At 41.0% G+C, this 23,466-nt stretch overlaps 1 protein-coding gene across 6 annotated transcripts in view; it reads right to left on the reverse strand.

Annotated features, from left to right (window-relative positions):
- The window catches only part of SLC16A9 (solute carrier family 16 member 9), a 54,312-nt gene extending 31,070 nt beyond the window's left edge, over positions 1-23,242 (reverse strand). The window contains exons 1-3 of one of the 6 annotated variants that reach the window (XM_033129692.1): positions 21,541-22,115; positions 15,082-15,166; positions 11,494-11,592 (exon numbers count right to left, since the gene is read on the reverse strand). Coding sequence is in view for 1 of the 6 variants with exons in the window: in XM_033129690.1 (XP_032985581.1) it covers positions 22,150-22,208 (59 nt within the window). In the remaining 5 variants the exon portion in view is untranslated. Of the gene's footprint in view, positions 1-11,493; positions 11,619-15,081; positions 15,167-21,540; positions 22,116-22,149 lie in introns of those variants that run through there. The other 5 variants (XM_033129694.1, XM_033129693.1, XM_033129695.1 and 2 more) reach the window with 5 other exon arrangements.
- Positions 23,243-23,466: the final 224 nt, after the last annotated feature.

Here is a 23,466-nt window from a genome sequence, read left to right on the forward strand (position 1 = left end):
TTTAGTGATTTCTTGTTTTCTGTCAGGGTAACTAATAACCTTTCTCCTGTAATTTTCTCTATTCCTTAGATGTTTCTCACCTGCTATTTCTCTGATAGTCTATATTCTATAAGGTGATTTTACAAATAGACTAGTTTTCATTTCCTCCCTTTTGTAATGGTACACAATTTCCTTTGGGGGATTTAGGATCTTCCTTTTGGGTAGACAGTGGTGGGACTATTAATCAAGGGTCCTTGATCTTGACCTGTAGAACAGTACCTGACCCAAACAAGGCCAGGCCAGTAGGATCTCTCTCCTAGGACGCTGAATCATGAGTGACATGCTATGATATATACATATATATCATATTTGGAGTTTATTGATCCCTATAGTAGTATATTGAGGAGTCCCTCTGTCAGTTCCTCCTACATTGACTCCCTAGGGATATTCAAGCCTAGTTTCTCCAGCCTTCCATTTCATTCTATGAGCTAATTCAGTAAATTATTTAGTTAAGGTAGCTGGTATTCATTTATTTTATGTGCAACAGAGTGAGCAAATTGTGAGTGTGCAGTAATTCCAAGTTGATTATTTCACCCATGCACGCCCCACTTGATCCCAGTTGGGCCAGATGTTAAGCTTTAGGAGTATAGTCTGTGAACACAAAAAATGGGAAATATAGATATGCCAAATCCTTTCCCCCCACAAAATTTCATTTCATTAGCCATCTTTCTTCATATCTTATGATCCAATATGATAAAATCTCTTCTCTGGCATTGTTTTAAATAAAAACTAAGTTAAAATTTCCACTAATCCCACTTAACCTAATATTTACAGAAATGCAGCATTATAAAAGTAAAGTTTATCCAAAAAAGTTTTTTGATCATTTATAGTTTAAATTATATTGCACTAGATACCAAGAGAAATCAGAAGAAATATAAGGCATGGATGGGCCTTGTATTCTAGGAGCTTATAACCCAGTTAGGAAGGTAAAATATGTACATAAAAGAGTATATGATCAAATGTCAAAGAGTTAAATGGATATTAAATGTTTAGGAGTTAGGGGGAAATTAAAGTAATCAAGACAGGAGCAGGAGTAGAAGGCCTTATGAAGTAGGTTAGTTCTAAAGAACAATGGAGAGACTCTTGAAATGATGGCTCTGGCAAGAGAAACAACATGAAGAGGGGAGTGGAACCAGGATAGGCCTGACAGGTTTGGTGGAAAGTGAAGAAGGCAGGACCTACAGAGGAAGACAAGATTAGAAAGATTGCACTCTCGGCTGAAATTTAAGGAGAAATTGTCTCAAAAAGCCTGTGTTTATAACCCCCGAATAGAATTCACACCTTACATAATAAATCCTACCATTAATAAGCCATTTATATTACCTAAGAGGTAGATTTGCTTGCTAAAAAAAAACAAGATCTGTAAGTATTAGAAGGTATTGCTTTATTTGAACTAGTGTTTCATGAGTATATTTAAAATTTGGGGCTTTTATTCATACATCTGTATGAAAATATACATCTAGGAAACGCATACATTGTAGCATATTCTAGTACATTCTTCAACAATTTGGAATCTTTTAACCAGAGTGTTAGCAAACCAGGATGCTACATGATAAGACATCTTATAAAACTCAAAATTAGAAGCCATTTTGAGAGACCATTGTAATTTAGGGGCAATTTTGTCACAATTCAGGGGCTGACAGGATATCACAATATTAACTTTAACTTATAATTTAAGTATATTTCTTATCTTTAACTTAAAAATTAAATACCCCACATATTATAAACCATTCTTGGAGAAGAGAGGAGAGCATGAACTAAAACTAACCATAGTAAGATAATATAATTCAACAAAATTTGATTATCATTACTATAAAAGATAGCATATCTCCTGAAGCTACCTTTGTTTTGTTAAAAGAGAAGGAAAAGTAGGCATTTCCCAAGCCATTTCCTCCAGAAAATGAAAAGGACTGTCAATGAAAAGCTTTTTACTCACAGTATAAAGCTTTTAAGCTCCAGTGCCTTAGATTGCATTTAGTTCTGTTCAAATAATGCCAATTCTTTGTCATTTCCTCAGCTCTACACTGGTCGAACATTTCTATTTTCTTGGATATGGGATATCAGAATTGCATGTTTGACATTTATGAACACTTAAATATTGACGCACGGGCTTTCTGTCCCTGAAATGTATACACATATACTATACTATTTTTTGGCAAATTCAGATGATTTATAATTGCTTGCTTTTATTTTCAGTTGATAGTTCTCTATTGCCTTTGTTCTACCAATAATAATTGTTTTTTAATAACCTTTTAATGTTATTTATAAATACTTCATGAAAGATTCCTAGATATGTTTTTCACTTGAATAATAAGAGGTTAAAAAAGTAAATTTTTATTTGAATCTCAATCATTACCAAATTACCTAGGGCTGAAGCACTTAAATTAAGAGCCTAGGATCATTTGACCACACCTTGGGAAAAAATGGTTGATTCCAGGTTGATTTTGTCTTATTCTGGTAGTCTATGAGATTTGTCAAAAGTCTAAATCGTAGGGGGTTTCCTGATCTTCCTTCAGTTACATTCATGCCCCTTTTATTATATGGAAGGCTCTAGACCACAGGCCAGGATGTGGAGAATTGAAATCCCTGTACATTGATGATGGGGATGAAAAGCACCCACTTTGGAAAAGAGCTTGGGGTGGGAATGGAGAATGACTGTTAAAGGGTACAAGGTTTCTTTTGGGGGGTAATGAACACGTTTTGATATTATTTTAAATGTTTTAAAAGCAGATTATTGTACAGTTTACACAACTCAAATAAAATCCACTGACTGTACACATTAAATGGGTGAATTTTATCATATGTGAATTATATCTCAACAAAGCTGTTAAAACATATTAGAAAGCTACTGAAATTTATATTTTGGTTCTGACCGTAATATAGGCAACAAGTTTCATAAACTAAAAGGCACAATTGTTCTGCCAGAAGCAGGTCCCATATTGATACTGCTCTTTTCCCTACTGTGACTTTTGCCCCCTCCAAACATCTATCATTTGTTTTCCACCACTGCAGTTTGGGTAAAGGTATTCTGAGAATTGAGAAAAACAAAATTCTTTGGGCATTCTCATAAAAATGTACATAAACAAGTCATTCTTTGGGTATTCTAATGAAAATGAAGACAAGCGATTCCTTGGGAATGCTGAAAAAATACAGGTAAACAAATATACATAATATATACTGAAGCTCAGAATTCAAATATAAATTAACAAAATTTCATTTAATAGGAGACAAGCAAAAGAGAGGTAATTAAGATGTCAAGGTGCAGGCATAACTACACATCATAAAAGGAGAATCTAAGCAATGAAAACAAAACAATTTCAGAAACCCTGAAAAAATTCTTGTCGGAGTGATGACCATGGCAAAAGTTATTTTCTTGATCTTTCTATATAAAATATTTGGGAAAATGCAGAAGAGGATCATTGTCTATGAGGCAAAATTTAAAAGACGATTACATCCATTTTTCTTCAGATTTGTAAAAAAATTTTTTTAATGAAAATAGAAGAAAGTGGTATAAGAAAGTATCAAACAACTCAAAAACATAAACAAAAACAACCTCTAACATGCTAATGGGCGTCAGTGATTTGGAAGGTATGAAAAGTAAGCATCCCTCTCCAAAGAATCAAACTGTTGCACAAGAGCAAATAATTACTTTCTCAGGGGAGCATGACTTTTATTTTTCTAAGCACCCTAAAGCGCAGAGGGAGAACAAAGGAATGGACAGTTGCCTGCTCCCTCTTCACTGGTGACATTCAGCTCTGTTCCCACTGGTGGTAGCAATGCTATTAACCCCATGCTTATTTGGATGTGGGAAATCCCCAAAATCTGTTGGCTGGCCCGGCTAGAGAATGAACATTGTTTTAACCTTGCGGCTCCAGAAAGAGCAAGCACAAACCATTGCCAGCCAGAAGAGAGGAAAAAAGTCTTTTCCTGTCTCTTTCCCATTGTCCCAAATGGCCAAACCTGGGCACACTGCCTCTAGAGAATCATTCAACCACCCACAATGCCACCCTGCTGTACAGCAGCCCAGGAAAAGATGTGGGGAGGAGCAGCTCCAAGAATCTCCAGGCAGCCAGTGCCAAAATGGTCACCCTGCACTCTCTGTTTCCAAGGTGCAATGCCCCAGCCAGTCTTTTCACTCCGAACATGACAGGCATGGAGTCAGCAGGTAAAACTCTGAGAAGATTCTGATGATGATGACAATGTTGATGATGATGGTGATAATTGTAATAAAACTGTCGACATGATGATGGAGTCACCTATTAATTTGTTTAAATTAGCAAAACAATCTCTTACTTTGGGAAAGGTAGGGGGGAGAAGCTGGGATCTTTTGGTAATGGTATTATGGGGTCCCAAAGAATGGTTATAAGAATTTCTACTTTTCTGTTATGTCAATAGCTAGTTTCATACAAGTACACACACAGATATTTATTTACATAAACATGTGAAGACATGTATTTTAGAAAATTTAGCATAAGGAATAGGAGCATGGGCTTGGGTCCTAGATAACCTGAGTGCACAGCCCAGCTCTGATACTAACCAAGAATATGACCTTCAGCAAGTCTCTTAAATATCTCTTCGCCTCACTTGCTTCATCTATGAAGTCAGGACTATGAGTACTTATCTCATCAGACTGTTGTAATGAGTAAATTAGTTTATGTCAAGTACTCAGCACAGTGCCTGGCACACAGTAATCTCATAACAAATTATCCTTCTTTTTTTTATCCTTTTAAACATAATCGATTATTATAAAAATATCCTTTTTCATTTTGACACAGAAAGTCCTGTCACTATAAATACAGCTGGCCAGAACATCCACAACACACCTGCTTCACTGCCACATTACTGTGTGTGTACACGTGCACATGTGTACACACACACACACAGACACACACCATTATTACCAAATTCCTCCCTTGGGAAAAAAAAAGGACATGGAAATGGTATTTTTCAGCATCTTAGATAATTTCCTAACAGTAAGAAAAAGTCAGCAAATGGGAAAAGGGAAGTCTCAGTGAAGGAAGACACATGACAAAGACAGTCTGCTCTTAGGTCACCAACAACCAAGAGAAGACAAAACACAGAGGCACTGAAGTCCCGACAGTTTCCTTTGAGTTTCTTTCTTTCATTTTCTTCCTTCCTTTTCTTGTCAACTCAGGAAGCTCCTTAGCTTACTAGCACCCTTTTGCAGGTGCTGCTGTGCTGTTATTAGGGTAATTGCTGATAGAATGGAGGTAAGAATTAATTATCAAAGCTCTGACAAGAGCTACAAGTGACCTTAAATCAACTACTCTGTCTCTTACACATTGCGTGAAGTTAAATTTATCTTTCCATTCTTCATACCCTAGTTTTCTACTCTTTCCCCAGCTCAAGGAGACCACCTCCTTATTCCTTCCATCACCATATATTTGACCCTCTTTACCCTCATCGACTATCGCCTCTCCTCTTACCCTCTGGTAACCACTAAACTGTTGTCTGTGTCTATGAGCTTTTGCTTGTTTGTCTTGTTCATTTGTTGCTTTCAGTTTTATATCCTGAAATCATGTGTTTCTAGACCCCATCCTTATTCCAAGGACTCCTAAGATCTTCCTTTCTAAACTTGTTCTCAGGAAAAGGTGCTAACTGTGTGTACATCGAAAAAGTAAACGAAGGACCCCATTTTAAGGTTGTATCTCCGTATGAGCATGTTTCTAATTGTCACAGCATTCACTGAGATCTGCAAAGGATTCCAACCCTGGCTGCATAGCAGAATCACCACAGGAGCTTAAAAATGACTGGTGCCCGGGCGCACCCTAGACCAGTACAAACAGGATCTCTGGGGTTCAGGCCAGGTTGTTAAAGGCTTCAGTTGATTTCAATGTGTGGTTATTGGGCAAAAGGAGTGGAATATGGCACTACAGGCCATCTTAAATAATTGCATGTCCAATTCTCCTCCCATCACCATATATTTGACCCCATTTACCCTCATCTACTACCCCCTACCCCTTTGCCCTCTGGTAACCACTAACCTATTGTCTGTGTCTATGAGTCTTTGTTTCTTTATTTGTTTGTCTTATTTCTTTGTTGCTTTCAGTTTTATATCCCACATATCAGTGAAATCATACAGTTCTCGACTTTTTCCTGTGTGCCTTATTTTGCTTAGCACAATAATCTCAAGATCCATCCATTAATTAAAAAAATAAAAATAAATAATTGCACGTCCACCACCCAGAGTCCATTCTCCTTCCATCATCAAATACTTGACCCCCTTTTCATAATGCAATATACAGATGATGTATTATACAAATGTACACTTGAAACCTATATAATTTTACTAACCAATGTCACCCCAATAAATTTAATAAAAATTAAGAAAAAAACACAAAATAATAATAATTGTAGGTCCTATGGTATAAGCATAAAATGAAAGACTTGACTGCTTTTAGTTATTTAAATTAATGTTTTTTCACCCACTTCAATCATGACTATTTCATGATTATGGAAAACTATTTCAAATATTCTTAAATCCCAACAACGATACCATCCTTCTTAGGAATTCTAACCAGTGGAATTAAGAACATTTTCTAAGGATTAAATGTACTATGGGTTAGCCATATCTTGGAATAACTTTTAATTAGCATTTTCTATTAGCACTTTTAGCATTAACACTATTAGCACTTTTCATGTATTAGACCCAATACAAAGGACTTTCAAATGGTAGGTATTCATATTCCTCATTCTCCCCCAGTGTCCACAGGCTCTTTGTTAGATTCCATTTAAGACTCTTTCCATTTAACTGTAGGAGTTATCACTTAATGCAGGGCCATAAATGGTGCATTCTTTTACTGTAAACTTTTTCTTTTAATGAGTACTCCGTGATTTTAAAACTTTTTCTGAAATGGATATTCTTTAATATGACTGATTTTGCCGACATCATTCAGGGGCTTATGCTGAACAAACTGATATCGAAATAGTTATAATGATACTTTCACCACGCAGGACCTTTACGAATAATACACAGAATATTATGGTTTTCAAATCTCCTTTGGCCTTTATTCTTAAAAGTCTTTACTGAAGACATTTCTATTCATTCCATAAAAGTCTTTTAATGTTCTTGTAGCATAGAAAACACTAAACCCTATTAGTTAAATCAATATACATTTAGAGCCAGTATTAGTCACTGTTTCCTCTATGCTTCCACTATATGCTGCTCATGCCTCTCTACTTATTGCCTCTGGCTTGCATTCAAAATAGCTATTTACTTGTCTTTCTCCCTTTTTCTTCACTACACTGAAAATTCTCTGGATTCAGGGCACATCTGACATTCTTTATATCCTTTCCATATCTATGCATATAGTAGGCACTCAATAAATGTTTGTTGAATTTAACAGAAAAGAGCTATAGTTTGGGAAGCGATGCAAAGCGATGGTCTAGAGAAGTACTGCTCAAACTGCAATGCATCATGGGTCATGAACTCAATCATAGATAGTGAGCAGCATTTTTTTTTTAATGGGAATTTTGAATAGAATAAAATAGACAGGACTCAAAAATGGTGGTAAGGGTTCAGTACTATTTAGTGAAACTTTGCTTCAGTGTTTATATGCATGCCTGCACATGTGTGCAGGGTTGAGCTATAAAGTACATCTTACTGTGAGTCACAGCTGAAAACACTCAAAGTCCCTGGTTTAGAATATGAACCCTGGAGTTGTTTTTCATGGGGTCATGTTGAGGCTCTGAAATCAGCCACTTAGCAACTTAACACTTAGTGACTTAGCAACTTAACAACTTCCTTAGTTTCTTCATCGATAAAATAGGAATAATAAGAACTCCTTACTTTTAGGATTTTTATGAAGAATATCGGAAATAATCTCTGTGAAGCATTAGGCATGGTGGTTGGCATAGAGTAAATGATTATAGATGTTGTTACTATTGTTGCATCTGCTAAAGGTTTGCTTAGAAAAAATTGAAAGAGTACTACTCCCTGCTTCTGCTTTCTCAGCTCCTAATCATTTCTCAACTCAGTGTTTTCATGCTTCTATGCTTCCAAAGAAGAAAAATATTCTTGCTACGGTGTCCCCGCCTCCTTATCACTGAGTCAGTGCAACCTCCCTTGGTCTACCTCTGTCTCCTTCTTTGCAAACCACTGCTCCCTTAGCTTTCCTGAGCCCACTCCCACATGACCTCTGACCAGCTCTCTCTAGCCTCACCAAACATCACAGATATGCAAAGGACAAAGTCCAAATTCTCCATCCTCAGGCCTGACCTTTCTTCAGAACTTCAGATCCACATTTCTAACCAATTTCTCACCATTGTCTGTCAAGATCTCACCTGGAGACGTTCAGGTCCCTCACACTCAACATATCCATAAGTCCTCCTCCTGAATTTCATCTGGAAAACTATCATCATACTTTCATTTGCCCATGCAGAAAGCTCCTCTTCATCCCTCCCCATGTCACCTCTGTGCTGTGTCAACCAGAAACAGAGACTTGCAGACAGAGAACTCTGTCATCAAATTCTTCCTTTCCATCTTCTCTGCACCATCACACCCCCAATTTATGGATCCCTCTGCTTATACTCTCTCCTGTTGCAGTCCATCTGTCAGGCTGCTGCCAGAGCCATCTTTCCAAACCATGCTTCTGAGCATCTCAAATTCTACTTCCAACCTTTGAAGTCTTTCCGTGGCTCCTCACCACCCACAGTTCATTCATTAGCAGAGCACAAGTTTTTTTAAACGCACAAGAAAATCAAAGATGATTGTTCCTGCCCTCATGGAGCTTACAGCCTTCCATTAATGAATGATGTTATTCAAAAATTACAAATAAAAAAGGAAAAATGCGTTTCACAAATCCATGTTTTGCCCATATGATATTAGGTAGGTGGATCTTTAACTAGATGGCTAGTCCCCTGATTTTTTCGGTTTTCCTCTAAAGATTTGCAATGACCCAGCCCCAACCACACCCCCCTAGGATGGCCCCTGCTACCCAAGCCACTGTCACAATTCAGCACGTAAGCAATGTTCTTTCCCTCCTCTATGCCTTTGCCTCTTCAGTCCTCACCAGCTGCTAGAGGGGGCTATAATGCTGTTCTCCAACTTGCTTCCTGGCAAACTCCTGCTTTTCCTTCAAGACTTATCCTAAATGTCTTCTACTTCATGCCTTCCTGACTTTCCAACAGTTAATCATTCTTCCTCTAAGGTCCCATACTAATTTGGGCAATATTACTATTACATTATTTATTAAAATTGAGAGAAAAAAAGAACTACAACACTAAGCAATCTGAATGGGAAGCACATTTTAATTTGTATTTTGAGGCCACTAGATATATAAAGTGATCCAAAAATTGCTTCCCTCTAAAACATAAATTCTAAATTAACCAAAGCAAATTCCACACGATGTCAGAGGCTTACTAAACTTGAGGAAACTTCTACATGTTCTTCTGACGGCTCACTATCTTCCTTACCTTCTGCTCCTTTGCTGCCTGCCTGCTCTCCCCCTCTTTACCCTTCCCTCGCGGGTATTTTATAATGCCCATTTTATAATGATGAGCCTGAGGCTCCATTAGACCCCCTGCTCTTACTGTCCCATTTAAAGTTAAACCATCAGATGGGCCTGGCCCGCATTGACAACTCCTTATTTCTTATACCTCATGGACTAAAGCTGAGCTCCACACCATTACTGAGGATGCTCCTGATCTCAAAGAGCACCCCATTGGGTTTGCTGGAGAATTTCTGCTCACTATCCAAACATATAAGCCAGGGTTCTGTGACCTCTATCAGCTTATCCACATGCTCATAGGAGAAGGACATGCCAGAAAATGGCTAAACAAGGTGGGATGGCAAAACCCTAGGGTGACTTTTCCCATTGAGAATGAGTAGCCATGAACAAAGCCTCAAAGCTGGCTAAACAGCTTCATGAAAAGATACTTGAGGCTTTTCCTCAAGTTATTGATTGGAAGAAAAGTCAAAAATGCGTTCAAAAACCCAGTGAAACTGTTTTTGATTACTATGATAGATTTGAAAACGTTTTTAAACAGTATCACAGATGAAGTCAGTGATTACACCTCAGTGGTTCTTAATTCAGCCTTTGTAGAGGGTCTACAAGATGAACTTGAACAACAGGTAAAAAAAATTACAACTTAATTGGGTCACCATGCAAACCCATGATTTAGTAAACTATGCTGAGAAGCTCTCCAGAGCTATCCTAAAAGATACCAAAAAGAAAGCTCCACATGCTCTAAATGCCCAAATTCAGGTAACTTACGTAATGAGCCTACAATTACAGCAATTGGTGGTGGTTAAATATGCTTTTCAGAGTCCCCAAGGCAAACCACCATTCAAAGGACTTTTCAAAAAGCTTGGACAGTGGAAAAACGATTGCTTAAACCTGAAAAGACAATTATAAGACCAACCAATATAACAAATACAAGCCTACAAAATTTGTGATTCCTCCTCAAGGATTCCAACTGAAGTTTTTTCAGCAGGAAGGTGCTCAGAGGATCAACGGGGATTTTTACCATGCTCCAAACTAATTCTTTAGGAGAAATTGATCTAACTATTGGTAATGAGGTAACCAAGTACCTGGTAGATATCAGAGCCATCTTATCAATTCTTAGCCCTACCAACTTCTCCATTCCCCTTGCTTGGAGTACTGAAACCATACAAACGATGGGAGTTTCCAATCAACCCATGACAGTCTCCAAATCCCTTCCAATTTGTTTTCAACTTGGACCTATTAAAGGAACTCACCAATTTCTTTTGGTTTGCTCTGCCACCATTCATCGCTTAGGACAAAACTTTCTTGAAGCTCACAAAGCCTGTATTTTTTCCTCTCAAAAGGGGGAAATATTCTTACATTTTGAGCTTCTAACAAATGACATTCAAAAGGACTCATCCATGGACTCATCTATAGCTATTCCAGTTTTTTCAGTCAATTTAACTGAACCAAACCCTCTTTTAGATTCTATCACAAATTAACTTTGGTCAAAAAAATGTCCCCAACACCAGTCTCATTCATTCCACACCAGCGATGAAAATGGACAAAAGTAAACCTCTATGTAACATCCATCAATACCCTCTAAACACAGAAGCCATTCATGGAATTAAACCTATCATTGAGAAATATTGCAAATTAGGCCTCCTCAGTCTTTGTTGGAGCTTTTGTAATACTCCCATTCTCCCTGTTAAATGAAGATTCATTCAAGATCTAAGAACCGTAAATAACGTAATCATACCTCAGCACCCAGTCACGCCTAGCTTTCATACCAAACTCTCAGTCATACCACCAGAAAGAAGAGTTTTTTCAGTGATAAATCTTTGTAGTGCTTTCTTTGCATCCCTGTTGATCCCGAAAATCAATTCTTATTTGCTTTATATGGATAGAACAATATACTGGGACAGTAATGCCCCAGAGCTACACTAAAAATCTGACTTACTTTTCCCAAATTTTAAAGGTAGATATTCCCAATATAGAATTTTCTTACCAGTTCACCCTTTTACAATATGTGGTTGACCTCTTCCTCTGCTCACCCTCTGAGGAGCATCCATTGAAAATTGCCTCCTCCTCCTTTGAGAGGTATGCTCTGAAAACAGAGAGGACTCTTGACTTCTTCCAGAAAAAAAACCACCAACAAACCAACAAACAAACAAACAAAAAAACAGTTCTTATGTTTTAGAACTCTTAGAAGTTATCTAATGATCTAAATCTTTGGCAATCATAAAAGTCCCTGGACAGTCAAGAAGAGAGTAGAGGCAATCATTTGGCTGACATTGCTGCTAACTTGGCAGCGTTAAAACAATCTCAGCCCCTAAAGGAAATACCTATGCTACCAACTGAAGCAATTGGGGGTTTAAAAGATAACATTATGAAAGCACATCATTTGGCTGTTCAACAAATTTAAAAAAAAAAAAATCTTAGAACAAGGCTGTAAATTTGACCCTAAAAGAACCGTACGTACAGGTCTAAACCACCAATCACCCTTCCCTGTTGCATACAACATCATATATTACGACACATGCACGGCTTAACTTACTAAAACACTAACAAAAATGGTTTTATGGGGAAAACAATAATACTGGAAGCCATCTCCAAAGATAGCTTCCCAGGTATACTAAAAATGCCAAAGAAGCTTAAGGTATACTAAATGCCAAAATGCTTAAAACACAACCCACTGAATTCTCTATTTAAAAAAAAATTATTTTTCACCTAGCCATATGTCATGCGGGGTCTCTGGCCCCGCTCCCCACATAAGAATGCAGGATATGGTGAGGTCAAAAAGGAACGCCAATAGAGCCATGGATAAGGGAGTCATACCTCTATAGTCTCACTGGCGGCTGAGTTGGAGACACAAGAAGCAGGAGCCACATGATCTGCAATCCGCCCTCTGTTTCTCTGCCAACCAACCAACCACGCCCCTAGCGTAGCCACGGCAGTTATATCAGTGGCTAATGGCTAACCGGTAACAGCTGATGGCCAAGCAGCCACAGCGGATGGCCACCTGATTACAGCTGATGGCCATCTAATAACCGAGCCAGCACCTTTCCACGTGAGGCCGAGAGCCTGGAAACTGCTCTCTGGGACTGTCCCCACACCATAGACACAAGCAATTAATCATGTTGTGGGGACAGAGCCAGGAGTGCAGATTCCAGGCTCTCGGCCTCACATGGAAAGGTGCTGGCTCAGGTAGTAAATGGCCATCAATGTGATTGGATGGCCATCAGCTGTGGCTAATTGGCTGTCAGCTGTAACCAGTGAGCCATTGGCCACTAATATAACCGCCATGGCTACGCTAGCAAAAAAATGGGGGCAAGCAAGAAGATGATGGCTGAGATAGCAAGAGCCGACTGCAGCTAGCAAGTGAGGTTGGTTGGCAGAGAAGCGGACAGCGGGTTGCGGATAGTGTGGATCCTGCTTCCTGTGTCCCCAACCCAGCTGCCAGCGAGAATATAGTGGTATGACTCCTCTACTTATGGCTCTGTGGGTGTTCCTGTTTGGCCTCACCATGTCCTGCATTTTTATGTGAGGAGCAGGACCAGAGACCCCGCCTGACATCCTGCATGACACATGTATATCATAATATAAGTCTGCTTGCCAGGACCAGTCACAGGTCTTTCAAAGGAACTTGTGTAATCCCTTTGGAAGACCACCCTTTTTCTGTCTTTATAAGCTCTGTCCCTTTCTTTCCCCCTCAGAACAGTTGTGTTTCTACCCAAAAGTGTGTTCCTATAATTGCAATTCCTAAAAGACTCCCAAATAAGCTTTTGTTTGCCTTGCAGTTGTTGGTCATATTGATTGACATCCCTGACTCCATGGAGCTTAGAGACTCTTCCATCACTGAATCTGAAGGGCTAGCAAAATACATGGGTAAAAATAAAGAAACTGATGTTTTAAATCCCTTTTTTTTCACCTATATAACATCAGATGGCATGTCTTTAATGATCATAGAATTACCTGATTCTTTTAGATTTGGTTTTAAATGTTAAACATCCAGAGATGGTTAACACACTCTCTGAAGTGCAGGGGAGGGTTGATTCATCACTGAAGCCAGGAAAAGAACAAACTGTGGCTCAGAACTGTCATTCAGAGCTTTCTGTTTGTTCTCTCACAGCCAACTCAGTCACAGTAAGGTATGTGGTTTCTCTGAACATGCCATTCTTATTTTATTTACTCAGATACTTCCTTTCCATTGTCAATATTTGTCCTGAGCTTTTCAGTTAGAGTCAGGCCCACTTGTTTGTAAAATAGCTCATTGACAGAAAGTAAAGAACACATTTTAGCCAGTCAAATCCAAAAATCTTAGCTTTAAATAAAATATTAAAGAATTTCACTGTGCAGTTTTCCTAGGACCAGAGTTATCAAAAATAGTTTGGAATTAGAATTATATGAAAATCCATTATTTTTGTTTTCATTTTTATTTTTGCATTTATATAAATATTCTTTTAAAAAAATCTAACTGCTAGAGTAACATGATTCATACAAGCCAGACCCTTAACTTATTCACCTAGTTATAATTCAAGGATATCCCCATAAGAGAGACAGACTAGGTAGTGAAATCTTGCCAAGGTGAAGATGATAAAGATTTCTTTGTCTTAGCACCATAAATCAAGCCTAGAAATACACCCTGTCCAAGGGGAAACCAAGATCAATTTACCAGCTGGTTATTATCTCAAATTGGTGTAAGAAGGAAGAGCAGGAAGGAAAATGTTTAGAGAAACAGCTCTGGGTCCTGGAATTAAACCACACTAATTGTCCCTAAAATGGATTATTAACACAAGTAATTAACTGCTGGAGTGTCTGAACTATGTCAACAGCATGGTCATCAAAAAAGGACATACTTTGACCTTAAAGGCCTTACAGATCTATTATACATAGCTCAACACAAGCCAAAGAACTCCTCCAAAATTCTCATAATTTAGATATGGTGAACACTGGAATATGTTTTAGCAAAAGGAAAGAAATGGGTTATAGATAAAATGGATTGAGTGTAGGATCATGAAAATCTAAAGCCAAAAGGAAACTTGAAAATCATCTAGCAGATTGGCCATGCTCAGGCCAAATCTGATATCTGGATCTCTAGAGGTGTTTCATCTGTCTTGCTGAATTGTTATTTTATTTTATTTTTAACAATTTTGAATGGATTTCCAATATTTTAAAATGGGAAGATTTCACATGAAAATCCGAATTTCTGGATTCTCTTGAAAAATCAGACGGTCTGGCAATACTGGGCCCTCATTCTTATGTAACAATTGGCTGGATCTGAATAACTTCGGCCCTCATTGAATGGGCATGTTCTCTCCAGTTCCTTCCACTCCCTAACATCTCCCTGACACAGAACCAAAACTGATTTGCGTTTAGAGTTTCCCCTCTGCTTTCCTGACATCCCCTTCCCCAATTTGATTTGCTCATTTATGATGCCTGTCTCTCCTGGGTGAACCTTGTGAACTTACTGCCACTGATCTTATCAACTCCCCAATTCTCTCATCTGTATGAGAAAACTGAGATTTAGAGATGTCATGCTAGGGGAGAGATCCAGTATCAACATCTCTTACTGACCAATCCAATGAATAGTTACCTATTTCCAAGTTGTGCTCTCAGGTTCAGAAGAGGAAGTAGCAGAATTTGTAAACCAATCAGAATCTTAGAAGAGATGAAAATATCTAGAGATTTAACAGAGTGAAATATAAGCAAAACGAGAGCCAGATACTTACATACAAGTTGGTATAATCATCTCCCTATATCCCAAACTCTTAACCATGCCCCCTATACTGCCAGCCTCCTGTGTCATCTTTTCTCTGCTCCAATCAACCCATATCCCACAAAGGTTGGCCCAAATAGCAGTGTTCTGGTGAAAAAAATCTATGATAATGCTATCTACACTGGTATTTTCTTTTCCTTAATATGTTTTGCATAATTTGTGCATGATTATGTAGAGTCCAATCAGTTGTCTGAATACACACTTTAGTATGTAGTGTACAAACTAGTGTATTTGCTATATGACCTTTAGAATAAAAATCAAGACATGTGGCAACATAGGTGAGATGCAGAAATACAAAAAAGATCTGATGCTTTTGGGGGATTCATTGGGAATAATGAGAAGAATATTTAAAATTGATACTCTTCCAGATAATTTGTCAGGTATAGTTTTTGTATTTAATGCTATCACATTTATTAATGCTTTTCTTATCCTATATCTCATCTTTTCTCAAAGAGCTTAATAGTTTCTTTTGATGGATCATAAAACTATAAGATCACATAGTAGTTTGAAGATGTGTTAAAACATTGAAATATGTGATTTTTGTAAAGTAAAATTAATCAGAGTGATGTGTAAGGTACAGCATGAGTACAGATAACCTACTGTATTATATATACGAAACTTGCTAAGAGAGTAGACCTTAAAACTTCTCATCCAAAAAAAATGTGTGGTGATGGATGTTAACTAAACGTATTATGGTAATCATTCTGCAATGTATACATATATCAAATCATTATGTTGTATGCCTAAAAGTAACACAATGTTATATGTCAATTGTATCTCAATTAAAAAGAAAAAAGGTTTTCCAGTCAAGATGGCAGAGTAGGTAAATACTGTGCTTGCAGCCTCTTATGACCACATCCAAATTACAATTAAACTATAGAACAACCATCATTGAGAATTCCTTGAAGTCTAGCTGAACCAGTGGCCATGTAGAAGGACATATAAAAGAAGCCACCTGGAGACTGATAGGAGGGGTGGAGCAGTGGGGCTGGTCCTACACTCGCATACGACCATTAAAAATTGGGAGGGATATCTCAGTTGCAGAGGTCCCCCCAGAGCAGCAAGTGGTCCCATACCCACGCCAGGCTCTCCGGCTCAGGATTTCAGTGCTGGGGAGAGAAGTCTCCATAATTTCTGGTTGTGAAAATTAACAGAGATTGTGGCTGAGTGAGTGAGTGAGATGGAGGGTGGCTGCAGTCCCAGGGAATCCTCTTAAAGGCCCTGCACACGGTCTTACTCTCTGACAGACTCACTCACTCTGAGCTCCAGCACTGGGTCAGCAGCTCAAAAGGCGCCAGGGACTTATGGAGAAGAACTGAGTTGTCTGGCTGCAGGGTGAGGGCCGGAGGGGCAGCTTTCTCCTGGATGGGGGAGCTGGCAGAGGGCATTGTTTCTTTGTTGAGCCCTCCCCACTCTCAGCGTGCAGACGCAGGTGGGCACCATGTATGAGTCTCCATCAACCTCGCTAACACCATTGGCTCTGCCCCACCCTGGTGATTCTGTGGACCCTCCCCACCCAACTTCCTAGCACACAAAAACCGCTTCCAGTCGCTTTTCCATACAAACCACCTACCTTGACTCATGCTGCAAACTTTCTTAAAATCTCTCCAAGGTTCACAAAACCCAAACAAGCAGCATCTGGCTTCAGTGTGTCCCGTACCTCTCTCTGGCTGAGCAGCCCTAAGCCCGGCAACTAGCGACAGCTGGTCTTGGTTCACAGCTTGGCCTTTCAAGGCACCTCAAAGCTCAGCACAAGCCATTTGTGGATTGCTTTGTGGCTCATGCCATGTGGCCCCAGGCAGGGCATAGGATGTAGCTGAAGTTGGCCTGCAGTGAGTCCCCACCCAGGAGATCCCGGGGCTGGCAAGCCCATTGGCCAGCTTTGGATTGGATCAGGGCATCACTTTAGCACCTCCAAGAATGACACACCCAAAGGGCAGATGGGGCAGGCAGCAGAGCCCTGCTAAAGCGAATCCTGTACTGTAGGGTCAGCCTCAACACCACAACTCCTTCACTGTAGTCACAGCCTGTCCTCATAACCAACCAGCTCAAGGGTTAATCCCATCCACTGAGTGCAAACAGCAACCAAGGCTCAACTCCAATAGGAGGGCACATACAACCCACACAAGGAACACATCTGAAGCACCCGGCTCAGGTGACCAGGCAGACTCAGCCACTAGGTCCCACAGGACCTACTACATAAGGCCACTCTACTAAGACTGGAAGACATAGCAGCCCTACCTAATATATACAAACAAAAACAGGGAGGCAGCCAAAATGGGGAGACAAAGAAACATGTCCAAAACAAAAGAAGAAAACAAAGCTCCAGGAAAAAAGAAGAAAAAAGCTAAACAAATGGAGAGAAGCAATCTACCAGACGCAGAGTTCAAAACACTGATTATAAGGATGCTCAGTTATCTCAGGGAGAACTTCAACAAAGAGATAGGAAACATAAAAATGGAGATAGAAAACACGAAAAAGAACCAGTCAGAAACAAATAATACAATAATTGAAATGAAAACTACACTAGAGGGAATCAACAGTAGATTAGATGAAGAAAAGGATTGAATCAGCAATTTACAAGTTAAGGTAGCAGAAAACACCCAATCAGACCAGCAAAAAGAAAAAGAACCCAAAAAAATAAGGATAGTTTAAAGTGCCTCTGGGATAACATCAAGCATACCAACATTTGTATTAAAGAAGGAATACCAGAAGGAAAAGAGAGCAAGCAAGGAATTGAAAACCTATTTCATACAAGACCAGGAAGCACAGAGAGTCCCAAACAAGATGAACCCAAAGAGGCCAACAACAAGAAACATCATAACTAAAATGCCAAAAGTTAAAAAGAGAGAATCTTAAAAGCAGCAAGAGAAAAGCAGTTAGTTACCTACACAGGAGCTCCCATAAGACTGTCAGTTGGTTTCTCAATGGAAACTTTGCAGGCCAGAAGGGATTGGCATTAAATATTCAAAGTGCTGAAAAACTAGGACCTACAACCAAGATTACTCTACCAAACAATTTAGAAATGAAGGAAGAGAAAGAGGTTCCCAAACAAGAAAAAGCTAAAGCACCACCAAACCAGTATTACAAGGAATCTTAGAAGGACTTCTGTAAGAGGGAAAAAAAAAGCTCAAAAATATGAATAATGAAATGGCAATAACCACATATATGTAAACAATTACTTTCAATGTAAATGAATTAAATCCAAAGACATAGGGTGGCTGAATGGACAAGAAAACAAGTCCCTTACACATTATACATGCTGCCTCCAAGAAACTCACTTTTGTCCTTGTTATGTTATAGAACAATCATTCAAAGGATAAGTTCTCAAGACTGACTTCTTGAGTTCAAATCCTGGTTGCATCATTTATTTGGCTGAGTGATCTTATTAAAATACTCAGTCTAAGATAAGAGTTATGCCTCTAGTGATAAAATAAGGTGTGTGGCTCATTTGACATATCATGGTTTATAAACATTAATAATTATTATGATTGTTGGCAACTGAAACAGAGAATAGAAGGTAGCTTTACTCTGCCTATTGGCCCAGGAAAGTAGAAGTATTTTCCTATCCAAAGTTTTAATCAAACTAAGAGTTGTTATATCATAAGATTTCAGATTTTGGGGTGTGGGAGAGGACTGGATTTAAATAAAAATAGATTTAAATAATGAATCATTTCTTCTGGAAAACTGACATCACCATATGTTTGTTTTTAGAGATCTAGAGATCAGATTTGGCCTGAGCACTCGCCCAAAATTGAAAGTTATTTGGAGCACATAACTCTTCTATAGTAACATTTATGGGAACCAAATTCCACTGAGATTTTATACGTATATTTATTTTAGGGGGAAGCTCAGAAAATTGAACTTCAAGGTGTAACCTACAGTTAAGGATGCTTACATTGTTCGTAAAGTATAATAATAACGTTCAGTCACATTTTAGTTTCTTAGCACGGCTTGCCACGTTCTCCATAGTCTAGCTCCATCCTGCCTTCCAGACTGTCTATCCTAAATTCCAGGCTCCGGGTGCTCTAACTTTCTCTGCTACCTGTGGACATATCAGACTTCCACACCCCTTGTTCCAGCTGGCCTCCTTGGCACTGAGGAAATCCTCTCCCTCCTCAAGTCCCAGCTCAAAGGCGACATACACAAAACTTTACTTAGTTCTTAACCTTGAATGAACCTGTCCTTTTCTCTGCCACACTAAGAGCACACTATTAATGCCGTTGCCATATGATTCCTTCTACACTCTCCTGTATTGTAGATATCTGTCAATATGCCTGTTTTCCCCTGTAGCTAAATTCCTTCAAGGCAGGGACCATGTGTTCTTCCCATGAACTAAGTTTTAAGTTATAGTTCAGTCTCAATCACAGGATAGCTACAAAGAATCTCCCAAATAAAAGGCCAACCAGCTCAAAATACATGCATTCTTGCAATTTTTTTGAAATGAAAAATCATTAGGTGATACTTTCTTGGAAAGCTGTAATTACTCAAACAGGACATTGTTTCTTTTGTACCTTCCCACTGGCTTTTCTATACCCAATTGCACTCTATCGAATTAAGTTCAAGAAATAGCTCACTTGAGAAAAAGACTACAAAAAACAGGGTTCGAAACACTAAGGAGATAAAGCTTGAGAATCTGACCACATCTGTCTAATTGTCACCCTCTAGCTCTAGTTTCATGACCAGATCCATCCCCAAAGCACCATCATCTGCCCTGATACATATTCCAGTGCCGACCAATGCATATCATCAGCCACAACTTTTCAGTCACAGTCAGAAGTCGGAAAAGATTTCCTAGTGTCCTGATCTACCTCCTCATATCTTTGGTCCTTCCCTAAATTTATCCTATAGATATGAAGGGCCCCCTACACACATAAGAGAAGAAACAGAAAAGGATATTCTTCAGCAGTCAGTGATGCTAAAAGTATGAGTTGTGGCAAAATTGCAGGTTCAACAATTTTATTATGTAATCTCCACTTCTCAGGGCCTTACAAAAACATCTCTAGCAATGATACGGGTACTAACCCACTTATCTGCATTCACATGTCATTTAAAAGGAGGTGCCTTTGTATAATGAATAATCCTGCTTTTACTTCAGAATCTACTGTAGCTTTCTCAGTCCTCTGCCTGCACCAGACAGAAGAGTTTCTCATAGCTGAAATCAACCCACATCTCAGAAACTGTTAGGACACAACCAATTAACAAAATCTGATGGAACAACTGACTGCTCTGGGGGTGGGAGGCGGGGATCCACCTGCAATCAGAACTACTATCCAAGTAATTCAAGATTTAAAAAAATACACCCAAACTAACTATGACATAGGAAATTGATCCCAAATGCTGTTATATGAGGTAACTTACTATATAAATAATACATTTAGTGTAAATCTTGCCTACACCTCCAGATGGATTGACCTGGGCTGGATTAAACCCAGCAGCCCAAGAAGCTTTGATTTGTTTTTGATGACCAATTTTTCAAATGCTCATCAGCTCTTTCCAAAGCCTCTGGGTGCTGCTGGAGCCACAGTAGGTTGTCTAGGGTGAACCACAGATGGAGCTTTCAGCACCAAGTCCTCCCAAGTTCCTGCTCGGTGTCCAGGAGGCCCAGGTGCGGGTGCCTTCCGCGGTGGTCGCAGAGGCTGCGGGCTCCAGCGTTCGCCCGGGGCTGACCTGGTGGTACTGAATTTGGCGCGACGGTGCAGTATCCGCCCGTCCTGCACGCTGCTTTGCTCACACCCCGGGAGAACCCGGGGCTCCCCAGCCCCGACCCTCCCGGGGGCACCTGTGAGCGCCGACTTCCAACCAGGGTTCTGGAGGCCTCGCTGCCTTATGGGAAATAGGGGCCCACCTGAGTCGCATCCGTCCCCCTGCCCACGCATACACTCCCCGCTTTGCCACCAGGAGCTGTCTCGGGAGTCTCAGGACAGATCTCCACCGTGAATTCCATCCGAGGACACCGTCCTTCCTCCAGGACCCTCTTTCTCTCTTGCTATCTCTTCCCGCGTACTCCTGGGAAAACTTGCGCACCTCGGAGAAGCACCCCAAACAAAAAAGGGCTGTCAAGGGGTGGGCCTGAGCGCACGCAGTACACTGTCAGCCCCCCGGCACACACCCCAAACTAGAAACCAGCTCCAAGCTGCCTGGGCGCGGGTGACAGCGTCGCTGCCTCCTCCTCCTGCGCAGAGTCGGAGGAGTTACTTCTCGCCTCCGGGAGGCTGGGAAGCACCGGTGGCTGCCGACCCTTGGGACACTCCCTGCGAGTTCCTGTCCTTTTACCTGTGTGCCGGCCTCGGTGGGGGGCTCCAGGGCGCCACACAGGGATCGGTGTCCCGCGCGGACCCGGCCGGTGGTGCCGTGGGGATCTCGTCCGCCGCTCTCCCCTGCAGCTCGGGCCTGCAAGACGGCTATTTATCCGGGGGCCCGGCCGCGGCCCCGGCCCCTACTGGAGTATTGGGCAATCGGTCCCGCTACGCGCTGCCCCGGGAGCCGCCGCCCTCTGCCCTCGCCGAGCCCCTCAGTGGCCGCGGCCACATGGAGGGAGGGAGCCGGCCCCTCCTCTGGGCTCCACCTTCTCTTTCTCCTCCTCCTCCCGGGAAGTTATTCCCTGTGTTTCCCACCCCTTCTCACTCTCTTCTTTTTCGGGGCACCCTGGCCAGTCTGAACCGGTTATGACTGCGCGGGTGGCTGGGGGAAGGAGGAGGAGGAGAAGGAGATGGAGGCGGAAAAGCGGGCGGTAGGGGCGCTGCTCAAGTTCTCGCGGCTCCGAGCCGTGCTGGGCCAAGTCGGCCAGGAGGAGGAAGGGCACTACCCGGGCTCCGGCCCGGGCCCGGCCCGGAGCCACCAAGTCAGCAGAAGAGCTTGGCACCACCCGCCAGGCGCCCTCACCCTGCGCATACGCGCGCGACACCGGGAGCCCGCGGCTGCCGGCCAAGGACTGTGCGCATTTGCAGGGAGCTGAGGTCCAGAGATGTGTGGGAGTTGCCCCTGGTCTTCCAGGTTCCTGGGACCGCTGGGAGCCCTTCTGGCCGGAGCTGTATACCCCATCCAGCGGTGACCGCAGAGAAACGGGCACCAGAACTCTGTGGAGTCGGTGCTTCTGGGCGGTGAAGAGTGGGGATGCCAATTGCTATCCTTTGTGACAGCTCCACGGAAAGGAGGGCGTCCCCGCAGTGCACACAGCGTGCTGAGGAAGAGAAGCTGCATCTAAGGACGTTCCGTCTGTCCTGCAGGTGGACTGCACTGACAATACACTCCTATCTTTGGCTGAAAGGTAATGGGCATGGGTGTTGACATGGATGTGTGCTGTATCCCCATAGAGTCACGGCAGCAGACTGGGGACAGTCCATAGGTCTCAGGGGCTCACCGGGTGTGTGGACCCTCCAAAGTAATATACACTTTTTGGTTTCCTGTGTGTGTACATATTTTCGGGAAGGGGCTCCATACCTTCTACTAGCTTGTCAAAGGCGCTAGGGCTGTCCATGAGGATTCCCTTACACACTGAACGATCTGGTTCTGACTTAGACAGAGACCCCCAAAAGGTTGGTTGGTTTCTGAAGTCCAGATTAAGCTGCCTAACCTTCTTGAGCTTCCTTTTTCTTATGTTACCTGCATCATGGATCCAGCCTATGTGAGATGAGAATAATTCAAAAAACAAAAACGAAAACCACAAAGAAACCCTTTGGACCCTAGCCACACATGTCGTTTTCTTAGAGAGATATGAAAACAGCAGCTCGTCGCTTTGCCCCCACACCACTCGGTTCTACCCAATTTACTGACTTACATGTTATGGGGAAGAAAATGGGCAGTACTAGCTAATATTCTTTTGTTTTGTCCCAGGAGGGAGAAAGATTTAGGAAAAAAATTAATAAAAGTAAGAACAAGAGAAAGGTGGTCCCAGGACTCGTTTCTGGAAGGAGAAATGGAGAGGTAATGCTACCAACGCCATCAAAAAGGTATTTCTGAAAAGAAGGCACAAAATAGGGACTTCTCAACGTGTTCTAATTTTGAACATGATGGTTACTCAGGTGGTTTGTGGTTACTCAAGTGTGTTCACTTTGTAATATGCATTGACCTGTACACCGATAATTTGTGTACTTTTCTCTATACGTTTCAATAAAATATATTTTTAGAATGTTTTTTCTTTGATTCAAATAACCCCTAATCACCAGAGCAAATATCCTCTTGATTGTTGGTCAAACCAAT

This window comes from Rhinolophus ferrumequinum, chromosome 16, assembly GCF_004115265.2.
Source record: "Rhinolophus ferrumequinum isolate MPI-CBG mRhiFer1 chromosome 16, mRhiFer1_v1.p, whole genome shotgun sequence".
NCBI classification, from domain to species: Eukaryota; Metazoa; Chordata; class Mammalia; order Chiroptera; family Rhinolophidae; genus Rhinolophus; species Rhinolophus ferrumequinum.